The sequence below is a fragment of the Periophthalmus magnuspinnatus genome, chromosome 24, assembly GCF_009829125.3.
Source record: "Periophthalmus magnuspinnatus isolate fPerMag1 chromosome 24, fPerMag1.2.pri, whole genome shotgun sequence".
Classification (NCBI taxonomy): Eukaryota; Metazoa; Chordata; class Actinopteri; order Gobiiformes; family Gobiidae; genus Periophthalmus; species Periophthalmus magnuspinnatus.
Genome location: NC_047149.1, coordinates 17,535,724 through 17,548,366, shown reverse-complemented (window position 1 = coordinate 17,548,366; position 12,643 = coordinate 17,535,724). Strand labels below are relative to the sequence as shown.

General features: G+C 38.2%; 1 protein-coding gene across 7 annotated transcripts in view; it reads left to right on the top strand.

Moving 5' to 3' along the window:
• Positions 1 to 12,643, top strand: part of adgrg6 (adhesion G protein-coupled receptor G6) — a 79,848-nt gene that overhangs the window by 23,509 nt on the left and 43,696 nt on the right. For 6 of the 7 annotated variants that reach the window (XM_055232265.1, XM_055232264.1, XM_055232263.1 and 3 more), the window contains exons 3-6: positions 4,944 to 5,291; positions 6,650 to 6,789; positions 7,561 to 7,840; positions 9,393 to 9,566. In XM_055232265.1, coding sequence (XP_055088240.1) covers positions 4,944 to 5,291; positions 6,650 to 6,789; positions 7,561 to 7,840; positions 9,393 to 9,566 — 942 coding nt within the window. The remainder of the gene's footprint in view (positions 1 to 4,943; positions 5,292 to 6,649; positions 6,790 to 7,560; positions 7,841 to 9,392; positions 9,567 to 12,643) is intronic. The other variant, XM_055232261.1, reaches the window with a different exon arrangement.

Below are 12,643 nucleotides of genomic sequence, written 5' to 3'. Positions count from 1 at the left end.
GAGGTCACTTCAGTAGGATACAGAGACACAGTAGAGGATGCTGGGATTGCTGAGTTTGGAGATCAGAGAATATTATGACAGTGAAAGCGGAAAAATCAATTTCCTCTCCTCAGCAGGAAAAGCCAGATAAAAATATAGGCTCATATTTTGTTGTATATGCAGTATAAGTACAAGTTCAACCTAAGTTTAGAGGAATGCTGAGGAAGGAACGTGTAGTGGTCTAGTGATTAATAGCTGTGGATATTGCAATCAATCAATTTATCTGTATAATTAATTGACATTTCTTTATTATTATATATATTTTTTTAATTTATTTTATTTTTATATATATTTTTTTTTTTCTTTATGTGGTCATCCTATACATTATGATAGAAATTAATAAGCTCTGTTGTGAAATAGACCAGCGTTTTAAAGTTTTTTCAAGTTCAAATTACGCTCAAGAGTTCAAGATCATTTATTCATTTATTTAGTGAGCGGACTAGCCTCTCCACAGATCTGACCTGTAACTTATCCTGGTGTTGTGTCCTGTTTAATGCCATTACTGGTAAACACTCTGGGCAATAATATCCCCATAGAGACAAGCATGCAGGTGGAAAACCCTTCAGCAGAAAAAAGTGCACCTTTAAGTCATCATCAGTTACACTCAGTTCCCCCTCTTCACCTGAGACGCACACAGCTGAGTCAGGACCTCCCGGTTTTAGCTGTGTTCACCGCGTTTTCCCCTCAGTCAGTCCCTCTGCGTGCTGACGGTAAACCCAGGATAAAGCGTAACAAGAGTTAGCGCTGGCTGTAACGTTAGCCGTAGCTTTTAGCCGTTTAGGAGGAGGCTGAATTGACTTCTATCAAACTCACAAAGAGGTGCTCCACGCTCCCCCTCTCCTCCCTCTCTCCCCCTCTCTCTCTCGGGGAGGGTCGGTTCTCCGCTGCTCTGTGATCCACTGATTCCATTCACAAACGAGGCTGCAGCTTTGTGTGGGGGAAAAGAGAGGAATGCTGAAGGCTAAAATGTTCACCATGTTTTGTATTTGTGGGAAAATGGATTGCTTTGATGCAGAGCCCAAATGTTACTTAAATGTCACACTGAAAGACTAATAGCGACATATTCAGTAATTTGTCCTGTTTATAGATGCAATGGAGCAGTAAGTGGCTGGCGATGGTCTGAGGATGTGTTCATAAAGCGTAAATGAGGGAAAAGTCTCTGTATAAGTGGAGCTTGTTTGAATGCAGTTACAGAGACAACAGTGTACACAAAATAAACATCTCAGCTATATTAGAAACGTACCTCATACAGTATGGCTAAATATGGCTAAATTTTAAATACTATTTGTAGAAAATTTGTGTTTTTTTTATCATTTGAGGAGAAGTTGCCTAATAATGTACTATAGTGCTCTTCCAGGACCCACCAGACTGCAAAACGTGTATCCACCCTTACAGATGTGCAATTCTTAAGGCACTTCTGAGGTTGATAAAAAGATTGGTAAGATATGCAACTTCTGTGATCAAAATTCCTGAGTTTATCGTCATTGGAAACCGCATTCAACGTTGTTAAAGATGTCCTGAAATCCTGATTGGTTTATTTTCAGTTGTGCATGAATACACCGCGAGACTACGGGGCTAGGAGTGTTTGTTCACTAATTAAAAGGTACTAATTCAATCTTCTGCTTTGCCCTTGAGCAAAACACTGAAGCGAAATACAAAGAGCTGGAAATGCAGATTGCCAGATGGTAGAGGAAGTATCTCAAAATGTGGATAGAAAACGGTATCCGGGGTTGCTTTTGTAGTTGCATGTTTCAGAGTAAATAATGAGTCAGGCTGTGTAGTCCCTCATAGTCCAGGTATGATCCATGGCAAAAGAAAAATTTTCTTTTGAAATAAATAATCCGAGAGGGGAGTTAAAGAGGCAGTTTTTGTTTGGAAAGACAATGCATCTTTGGACAGGAACATAACATTATTTCCTATTTCTAATAACGCCATCCTCGGACCTAAAGGAAAACAATACTGATAGCCAGTATGCTAATAGCTGAGAGCAGCCATTAGGGGCCGATTAGGCAAAATATGACTCAGGCACAGTTCACTCTTAGTAAACTCTTAGAAACTGTAGACAAATGTGTGTAGTTAGCGCCTTCCCTCAGACAGATATAAGGCAGCGTCCACCAGCAACTGAAAGAGCCCCTTGGATGAGCGATGAAACGTCTTTTCTTTTGCTAATGAGTCAGTCCTTCCTGGTCATGCAAGTGTTAAATCTCCAGTATAGTCCCACATGCGCAGACTGGGGCCGCTCTGCCTCTGCTCTGCCTCTGCTGTGGTTTGGCTACAGTTTGGGAGCCTGATCAACGGAGCCCATTGTTGGAACCTCACAGAGAGAAGTGCATTCTGGGCTTTTTCCATGTCCATCTATAAGACTTGTACATGTTTGAGACCAGACACACAGCTCATCCCTGCCTCATCCACTGCCATTCATACTCACTTAGCTGTAACGAACCCAGTGGAAGAAATCTGGCTGTCAACATGCGCGGCTTAAAAAGATTGGCTCGCGGTGGGGATTTTGTAAATTGTAATTAAATTAGCTTTTGGGGAAATATTAGGGGACGTTTCAAGGCTTCAGCTGTGTTTTCCCAGCTTGTTTTGATTATGGTTTACGAAGATTGGAGGCTACATGCTTGAACATAATGAATCAAAGTGAGCTAGAATATAAACATTTAGACTCATGTAACCTATAGGAAATTAGACAAATTGTTTATCTAATGCAAGTCGGTGTAGTCTTGTTCCAAAAGCATAGCTGCGTCCGAAAGTATCATAAATAATGTTATCCCAATCACGATATTCAGATATTATGTTATCCATTTTGACTGGAATAGTTTTCAGAGATATTTTTTACCTTTATTTTGTTCCTTGTATAAGCAGCAATGTTTGTTTTGATACAGACAGACCATGCATGCTCCCGATTGGCTAATCCACCTGTCAATCACACTCATCTGAACTCGGGGAGGTGCACTGCTGATCAGAGTCATATCTTTGTAAAGTATTGGAGAAGTGTGTACTTTGGATCCATGGCAAAACAACTGTAAATGTCTTAGTTGAGGTTCAATATATCACAAAAAATCCGTTATTTTTGTACCGTTTTATTTATCTAGTAATTATAAAATACTAATTCCAATTCAAAATAATATTATCATTTTCTCGTCTATCTCTGATGTTTAGTATCACTTTATAATATGTGTAGCAGATTCTTTGCTGAAAACAACACCAAATCAAATTACAAACTAAATCGGTTTAGTTTGAGAGCAGTTGTGAGAGCCCTTCATATTTTGTGTTCCTCATCCTAACACGGAGAATCAATATTTACTGCGTTTTAAAAAGTTTTCTAATGATACAACCTAATTCTGGTTTCTTGCCCTGTAGTTGGTCGAGTTTGAGAAGAGGAATAACAGAAGCACAATCAATATTACTGCTGTTACTTGTACAAAATACTTACACATAACACAGTCTTACACATAACGCAGTATCAACATTACAATACCTCCCATACCACAACATTAGGATCTAATTTTCCCTTGTATGACGTCCTCTTTGTGTCCTTTTTGTGCATGTGTCTGAACCATCTTTACTCAGCTGTATTGACTCTCATGCAACAATATACAGCATTCAGGCGTCATGTTATACTGTGAGTTTTTACTTCAGTGTCCCTGTATTGTCTTGCTTTCCTGTGGGCATTAATACAGTACTTATTCTATGTTTTATATCTGACACTGTTCCTGTCTTGGCCCCTAAAATGCTTTCTAATCATCTAAAAGTCTGTCTGGCTAAGCATTCTATAATCGGATGGTTATTATTTTGTATCGTTAAGGTCCTATATTACGCAGAATTGACTCTTTAGAGCTCTAAGCCGTGTAAGAATGCTGTTTTCTCATCCAATACATACCTAGAGTTGTGTTTCATTTACGCATGCTTTGAGTAACCATGGTTTATTAGTCTGTCTACACCATCAAAGCTCAAAACGCTCTGTTCCACCTCTACTTTTTACCTTTTGTTCAGTAGAGATTTGCAACTCTAGAGCTGAAATTACCAATAATTCTGGTCAAACTGTGTAGAGATTTTACAAAACAGTGGATCACTTCCTTACCACATGACATCACAAGTTGAGTGTTTTCAGTTTGAGAGAAGAACTCTTCCTAAGCCTAAATATGCAGGGTTTGTATGCTAAACGTGTGAATAAAACAAATAAAACTCCAAGTATGTTTTTGATTAGGAAACATTATAACATAGATCATAAAAAAGCGTAATATGGACACTTTAATCTCTGGGCATGCATTGCGTTGTCTTGGTAACTCATTGTCCTTGGTAACTTTACATCTTCACTTTGTTAATATATGTGTCAAATGTCCAACTACTTTGTTTTGCATGTTACAATGGTCTCGTCCACTACTATTTTCAACTCTTCCGTATCTGCGTCATGTTGGGATTTGGTGACCCCGTCATTCCAGGATGATATCAGAACATATAGTTTGCCTATTACTGTAACTTGGGTTGTTATAACGTTCCCTTGCATTCTCCTTGCAACTTTTGATGGTCAACTTTCATATTCAGGGACTCTTTTCTTCCTACTTCTTAATCCTAGCTAATTGCAACAAGATGTGTGTCTGTCTTTTTCAATCTCCTTATTTTTGTGACTATAACCGTTTGAACTACTGGATCGTCAAAGCTACTTGTCAAAGCCCTGTGTCTTAATATCTTCTTGTTGGCACTTCAAAGTCTATACCGCATGACTTTCTTGAACAAAAGTCCCTCTTCTCGCTATGACTCAACATACTTTTAAATGTTGACTTGACGTCTTCTTAATTCTGGCCGCATTTTGTCTGTCTTACCCCTACTTTAACCCTCTCACAATGGGGTCTCCTTACAAACTTGCCGATTTGAACCCTTACCCATGTCACCACCTCCAGTTCTCAGCTGCGTGGCCCCAGACTGTAACCTGGCTCTGCAGGGAACCCACGGGGCGATGAAGTCCCCGTGCTACCCGCAAAAGTACCCCAACTCCCACACGTGCCGCTGGACCATTCAGGCACCCACGGGACACATCGTTCAGCTCACGTTTGTGGACTTCGAGCTGGAGGAGGCTCCCGGGTGCATCTACGACTGGGTGATAGTGAACACGGGGCAGACAGACGTGAGGTTCTGTGGGCTCACGGCTCGCGGGCTCTCGCTAAACTCTACCGGGAACCTGATTGTGCTCAGCTTTAACTCCGACTTCAGCGTGCAGAAGAGGGGCTTTTATGTGGAGTACCGACATGGTAGGTCCGGGGGAGTGAGAGAAGGAGAAGGGGATGAAATAGGTGGGATTAATGACTCATGGCCATTGCCAGAAGGCCTGTATTGATCAAATGTGAATTGTTAGGATTACTGTCAGTCCTGATTAAGAAAAAAAGTTTGTTTTTTTGTTTTTTTTTCCTGTGATGAAGTAAACCTGTTTTGCCTAAGTACAGACATATTGTAAAAGTAGTTATCTGTGCCAAAATGAGACTGCTGTGTGCTAATATTTGCTATCTTTACTGTGGCAGTAGCCTTTAGAAGTACTGATGGCGGTGAACATAGTAACTGTCTTATAGATTAGTAAATTTTTTTTGTAACCGGCTTTCTGGAATTTTCTGCCTGACCTGACATTATTTATTAATCAATTTAAAGATGAAAATATAGTTTGTTAATGGAAAAAAGTTAATATACACAATACATTAGAAACAAAATAATGACTGTTTGATTGTTATGTCAATGAATAGATTGTAATCAGACTCTGTAGTGAGAATCCATCCAAGAGGAATAATTGGTGAGTAATGATTGAATAGTACATGCAGTTTTTTCTATATTTTCTCCAATTTACGGACAATTTTATCTGAAACATTTTTTTTACTGTGTCCATGATCTTGACGTGCTCACAGTCTCTGCCTCTACCTGCTGTCTAGTGCATACCAGTTGACAAAGAACATTTTGTAAAGCTTCATTCAATAGATACGTCTGACTGGTGTCCAATTGAGCGAGAGATCAAGGGTCCACTTTTGTTTTTCAAGGAATCCAGTGTGTTTGAGTTTGTCATTATTTATTTCATTAAAAAAACACACATTCAAAGCTGTTTTCGTGATAAACTAATCCACAGCTCACACCAAAATCAATGCAGTCAAACTGGCTTCTCCACATCACAGATATTACTAATCTGTGCATCTCTCATAGCTGACTTATAAACTATTTGTCCACAGTGTTTCTTTACTGGATAGTGCAGTTTATACCTTCTAATGAACAACTGCAATATATAAGACAATACCCTGATATACCATATATTGTTAGTTTTAACACACTACACTGCATGATAACGACACTATTCACTTGAATTATTAGTTTTAGTTTATTCTCATTGTAAAGAAATAGGCCTGTCAGAAACATGCCTAAACATATTTGATCATTTGAAATGAGATTCTTATTTGCAATTCGTAACTTGAGGTTTGAAGTCACTTTGAATTCATATTTCAGACATTTATCATTTCTTTTTATTTGATTTAAACACATTCCAATTCACTCATTCTACTTCATTTAGTGCACTAGAGAGATGAATATGTCTCTGTTTGATTCTGTTGAACTAATCTGTGCCTTTGTGCTTTAGTTGCTGTGGACATGAGGAACCAGAAGATCACTGTTAATAGTGGAAACGGTCAGGTGACCAAAGTGTCCTCCTCCGTCTCCATGCCAACACTCAGTCACCTGACCGTGTGCTTCGAGGCCCAGCGCATTTCTTTGAAACAGGTACAGAGCTGTGGTAGTGGAGTGGAGTGGTTAGCACTCTAGCCACACAGCAACAAGGTGCTGTGTTCAGTTTCCAAAACATGTTCTGGGGCTGTTTGGATATCTATGAGCACTTTAATGTCCCCATTAACCAGAACATCTACACTAAGCGCTAGGAATTGTGGGGTTGATTTACTGTTTACCCATACTAACTTTGGTTGGGGGTATTGCGCAAAATAAATGTTTGAGTTTTTAGTCATGTTATAATGTTGTTCTCTCATCAAAAACATTCCTGAAGAAGATTTCATCTATGCATGTTTCAGTAATTTAGCTGTCTCTTTTGACCCCTATTTAAACCCTCCTTATGGTGACCAGTAAGATTCTGTCCAATGCTCAGTGCACAAGCCTATGTCATGCACGCTCCTACGAGACAATTCTTCATGAATATACAAAAGCATGTTACAAAACTGAACACAACAACTTGACAAACCTGATACAATGTGCAGTTTCATTACCGGGATGCATGCTCATTGTCTTATGATAATGCTCTGATGAGGCTCTGAAGCGTGGAGAGCAAAGGGAGGGGAGACTCAGCTCATCAAAAAAGAAACTTATAAAACATGTTAATACATTGTTTCTGGCAAATACAGCATTTTCAAAACAATACAAGATAACATGGTAACTCTTTAAGTCTTCAAACTTTTTAAGGGTAATTCAAGTTTTACCTTCCATACCCATACTCTTCTATTTATGAGAAAATAATTGATTCTTCCCTGCCTTGTACCCCTACAGAAAGAGTGGCTCTTCACCTACTATGACAGTAGCAGTAACGTAGCCCTGAGTTTCGGAGCCGACCGGGAGGAGATGAAGGTGATTGTGGATGGACAGGAGTGCTCTGTGAACTCTCTGATAACTCAGGCTAACCTCACATCCACCATGACACCTGTCTGTGTGGTGTGGACCTCTGCCAATGGCAAAGTGGTCCTCTACTACAACAATCGGTACCTCTCCACAAGCTGCAGTGCCCTCAGCGGGAGGTCAGTGCCAGCCGGGGGACTCTTCCAACTCGGAGGTAAGAAGCGGTGCATTGTGGGTAGATGCAAAGGCAAATCTAGTGGAAAAATATAAAGTCATCATTATAAACAAGGCTATCTGAGAGGTGACATACTGAAAATGCGAAACTTTGTGAATAATCTCCGCATATAGATAAATACTGCTACTAAGCATTTAAAGGAGTATTGCGTAATTTTTCTGGAAGTGGCTCCATCAGATGCTTGTTCCCATGCATAGAGATGTGAATGTTTTGTCTAATGACTTGTCTTTCCATTTGTATCGTGGTGTATTGGGGTCACCTGCTTGGATAAAACGACAGCCAATCTGCAGAACAATCTAGACAAAGCAATAACATCTTTATGGAAACAAGCAGGGCAGACCCTCCAAAATTTGTCGAATTCAGCTCTCAACTTTTTAATTACAAACCTATTCTTGGAACTGTTTTCAAATCAGAATTGGGTGAGTAAGTTTTTGGAAATAAACTAGTGATGGTATTTCTGGCTCCTTCGTGGGATTCGAATCTTTTGGATCGATTCAAAAGACTGGCTCATTTGTTTATATGGCAGAAAGCCCATGAGAGAACTCCTTTTATCTACTAATTAATAACAGAAAGGAATGACCATGGCTAAGATGTGTTTCATATGGTTCAAACAGAGGGTGGGAGTGCGTTTATCCTTTGAAATTGATAAAAACTGACTGTCATTATGATGCCAAATATGTTTTTTTTAAAGCTTCCACTTCTGATCCCTACTCTGTTTCTGTTATTGCGTTGGTTCTTTTAAAAAATTTGATCTGGTTCACGTTAAGACCCAACATTTTCCGTAAACATCACATCACTAAAATAAACATTATATAAACACAATAAAAAAAACAACAAAGATAGAGCTCAATGATGAATTGTTAGTCTTATAATGTAATCGTAATGAAATGTTGTATTTTAATGTGTGTTCACCTGCCCAGGGACTGCACATGGAAAGTAGCAGTAGCTAAATCTGGTACAAATCATATCTTCTTTTGTAAGATTAATGAGTTTGTACGTGGTCCCTGACAAATAAAGAAGAAAGAAAGAAAAGCTAGTTGATGACCATAATGAATTGATATAACAATCTTATCAATGTACACTATTAAAGGTATTATATATATTATGTATAAATATTACACAAAATGGACTCTTGTGAGCTTTAAGCCGTGTTATAATGTTGTTACCTCCTCAAAAACATATGGGAGTTGTGTTATTATTTATTATTAGTCTGTGTACATCTCCAAAGCTCAAAATGCTCTGTTCCACCTTGTGATGTCATGAAGCAGTAGTTTTCAAGTAAACAGCTCCTTTTACCTTTAGTTCAGTAGAGATTGGCAGTTGCAGGTGTATGGAGTTTAAAATAACAGTGGAGCACTTCCTGAATTACCACACGACATCACAAGGTGGAACAGAGTGTTTTCCTGTTTGAGTGAAGAACTCAGCCTAAATATGCAGGGTTTGTGTGTTAAACATGTATAAATGAAACAAAACACAACTCCGGGTATGTTTGTGATGATCTATCCGGTCCTGTTTGTTTCCTCTCTCTCAGCCCAGCACAGCTTTGAGGGCTTCATCTACAACCTGCGTCTGTGGGACTACTCCATGTCGCAGCAGCAGCTCAGCGCTTTGACCTGTGACACCGAGGGCAACGTCATCGACTGGGACAACAGCTACTGGAACGTCCCATCCACACTGGCCCAGACTGACGCCTCGCTCTCCTGCAGTGAGTACAACCAGCCAGGGGGTATAAGCCACTGATGCTAATGATAATGAGCCACAATTATACCAGGATATGCTACTCAGTGTGAGTGGTGTCTGTGACTGTAGTGAGGGATATCAGCATTCATGAGTGCTAGCTAGTACATTCTCTATAAGGACACTCTTTTTTAAACAAGCCTGAAAAGTATTTGAGATGCATAAATACTTACACACACATTAAAGCTACACTATGGCACCGCAGTGTTTAGTCTCACAGCAAGAACGTTTCAGGTTCAACTCCCGGGCGGCACAGGGTATTTCTGCGTGGAGTTTGCGTGTTCTCCCTGTGCCTGCTTAGGTTTCTGAGAAAAATGTGTAGGGATTTATAGAATTGGCTACCAGATATGCAAAAGTAAATGGTAATTGTGGGTAGGTTTAAAAAATAATCACACTATTAAGAAAGAATTGGTTGAAACTGAACATGGATCAGTTTCTGTGTTCTTTTTATGTATGAGAAACGGATGATGTATGAATCTGGTTATATAAAATACCATAAATGTATAGACCACAACTTTGACACCCTATTGTACTTTTAAAAGGCATTTCTCTTTACTTCAAAACATACATGCGCTCAAACTGTGTACATAGCAGTCTTCATTATATAACAGAATCATGTATGGAGCTGAGTGCCCCCGGTGCAGCGGTTGTTGGCAGTGGTCTGTTTAGCCACTGGAGGTTAGCCGCGGCAGCATGCACTGAACACGGGCCAACACTGAGGGCTTTGTGAAGAGTTTGAGAGAACCAGGGCTTTGACTGTAACCGCTCTGGGTCAGTGAGGCAAGCAGGCATGGAGGAGGAGGAAGGGGACAGGGGGATGGGGGATTTGGGGGTTTTCTTTACAGCAGATGAAAGGGTATTTCTAATTTGGATTAATGTAGAGTTAAAATATGCAGCTGTGCATTTTGTCTCTGCTCTGGAGTTTTCAATTTGTGCATACTGATGAGAACTAATGGAATTGCTGATATGCTAATGTTAATATTTATTGTGTTTTTGTTTATCTAATAGTAGGCTTTATACTGTATATATTAGCTGTGTCAAATGGCTAAATTTGGGGAAATCAATGATGTTGTTTAATAAAAAATAAATAAATAAAATAAAAATTGATCAAATAAAAAAGTAAAAAAATAAAATAATAATAATAATAATAATAATAATAATAATAATAATAATAATAATAATAATAATACATATTTATTTGGAAAAAATGCATAGTGGTATGTCTGTCATTTCTGGATTATTATACAGTCCAGTCACATTTGAGCGATATTAGAATCTCACCTAACACATTTTTGTAGGTACATATGTCATTTGTAGGTACATCTGCATTTCTGATACATAAGATATTATATAAATATAGTCTGATCGACAGGATTATGCCCCAAAAATATCAAGACATTTATTTTTGTCATTACCAGTTTTAGTATCCAGTATTTTTGAACGTGAAACCGACATTTTCCAATGACTGTTTCATACTGTGTTTTTCATATTATTTAGGTAAATCTGTGAATATTTCCAGTTTGTAAAAGTATTAAAAAAAGATTCAAATTGCAAACCATATCACTGGCCGTGTCTGCTTCTCCCAATGTGGACTGTGTTTCAATTACCTCCTCTTTAGCTGACCTAAGCTAATCAGGATCAGTGTTTTACAGTGTCATTTAATCAAGTCTAATTGGTGTACAGTGCCTCGTTTGCGTGGCTCATAATGATCGTGATGGCTTCGGCTGATTAACATTGCTCTGAATTAAACATATCATTAACCACAAGTCTGTTTATCTCTATGCAGATTATAATGATAAAGCTCTATTATGGAGATATGCCTTATCTGCTTGTTTACTAATGTATGCCTCTTTTTTACAGTCTGCTACCCAAATTGCGTAAATTTAACCACTGCTGCGCCAACTAGTGGTGAGTGCTGCTAACAACAAGCTGCTTCGTGTATGTGTGTGTGTGCATGTTACTTTTAATTATTGAATGTGTATAGCAAAGCAATTTAAACATTTATTGTTTCTCGTGGCATGAAATTTTCCTATTTTGAGTTTGGGGTCAATAAATTTGCTCTTAAAGATTCACTATGTAACTTTTCTGCTTCTTGGGGGTCTGCCATCTGCTTGTCTCCACCAGTTACATGTGAGATCTGGGGAGATGAGAGCCCACTCATATTTTTATATATATTTTTTTGTGCCTGCAGTTGAATAAATGTCAAATAGGTAAGTTTAATGACAAACTGTGGAACATTCTAAGCAATAACATCTCCATGGAGAAAAGCTGGTGATTACCCTCCACTAGAAAAGTTACATATTGCACCAAAATATAAGGAATGAGCAAGTAAGTTTGTCCTAATCTTTGCAAAAATACTGGTCAATGGCAACTTTCATAAAGCTTCATTTCATTCCTGTTTATTTATTTATGCTTGCATTTTTAGTATCTATTTGTATTTTTTCGAATGCAGTGCAAGTAAGTTACCTGCTGGGTTCTCTACCCGCTGCTCATTGGCTCTTATTTGCCACAGTGCCAGTCAGAGAAGATTCTGCTTAAGTAGGGCATTGACAGGGGCACAAACAGAGAAGGCCATTCCCGTAGGCTGGACTTGTTCATAGGAATGTTTGGGTATTAAACACAACGGAGAACTCAAGGGCAAAGGGAGACAAAACTTTCTCTAAAAGATTAGCAGAAAGTGTAAGAATAAGCTGTGTAAGCCCAAGCAATTTGTCACAATTATTACAGACATTTATTTCTGTATTTATTTTTATTTTATTTCTGTATTTATTTTTATTTTATTCCTATATTTTTATTATTATTATTATTATTATTATTATTATTATTATTATTATTATTATTATTATTATTATTATTATTATTATTATTATTATTATTACTATTATTATTACTATTATTATTATTATTATTAGATTTTATTATTATTATGTTTATTTGCTGTCACTAATACTTTAGGATCAGGTCACGACAAAAGCAAGAAAAGTTCACATTTAGACGCCGTTATAACAGCTACATTCTACGATTAGAAAGTAAAATGCGTGGACT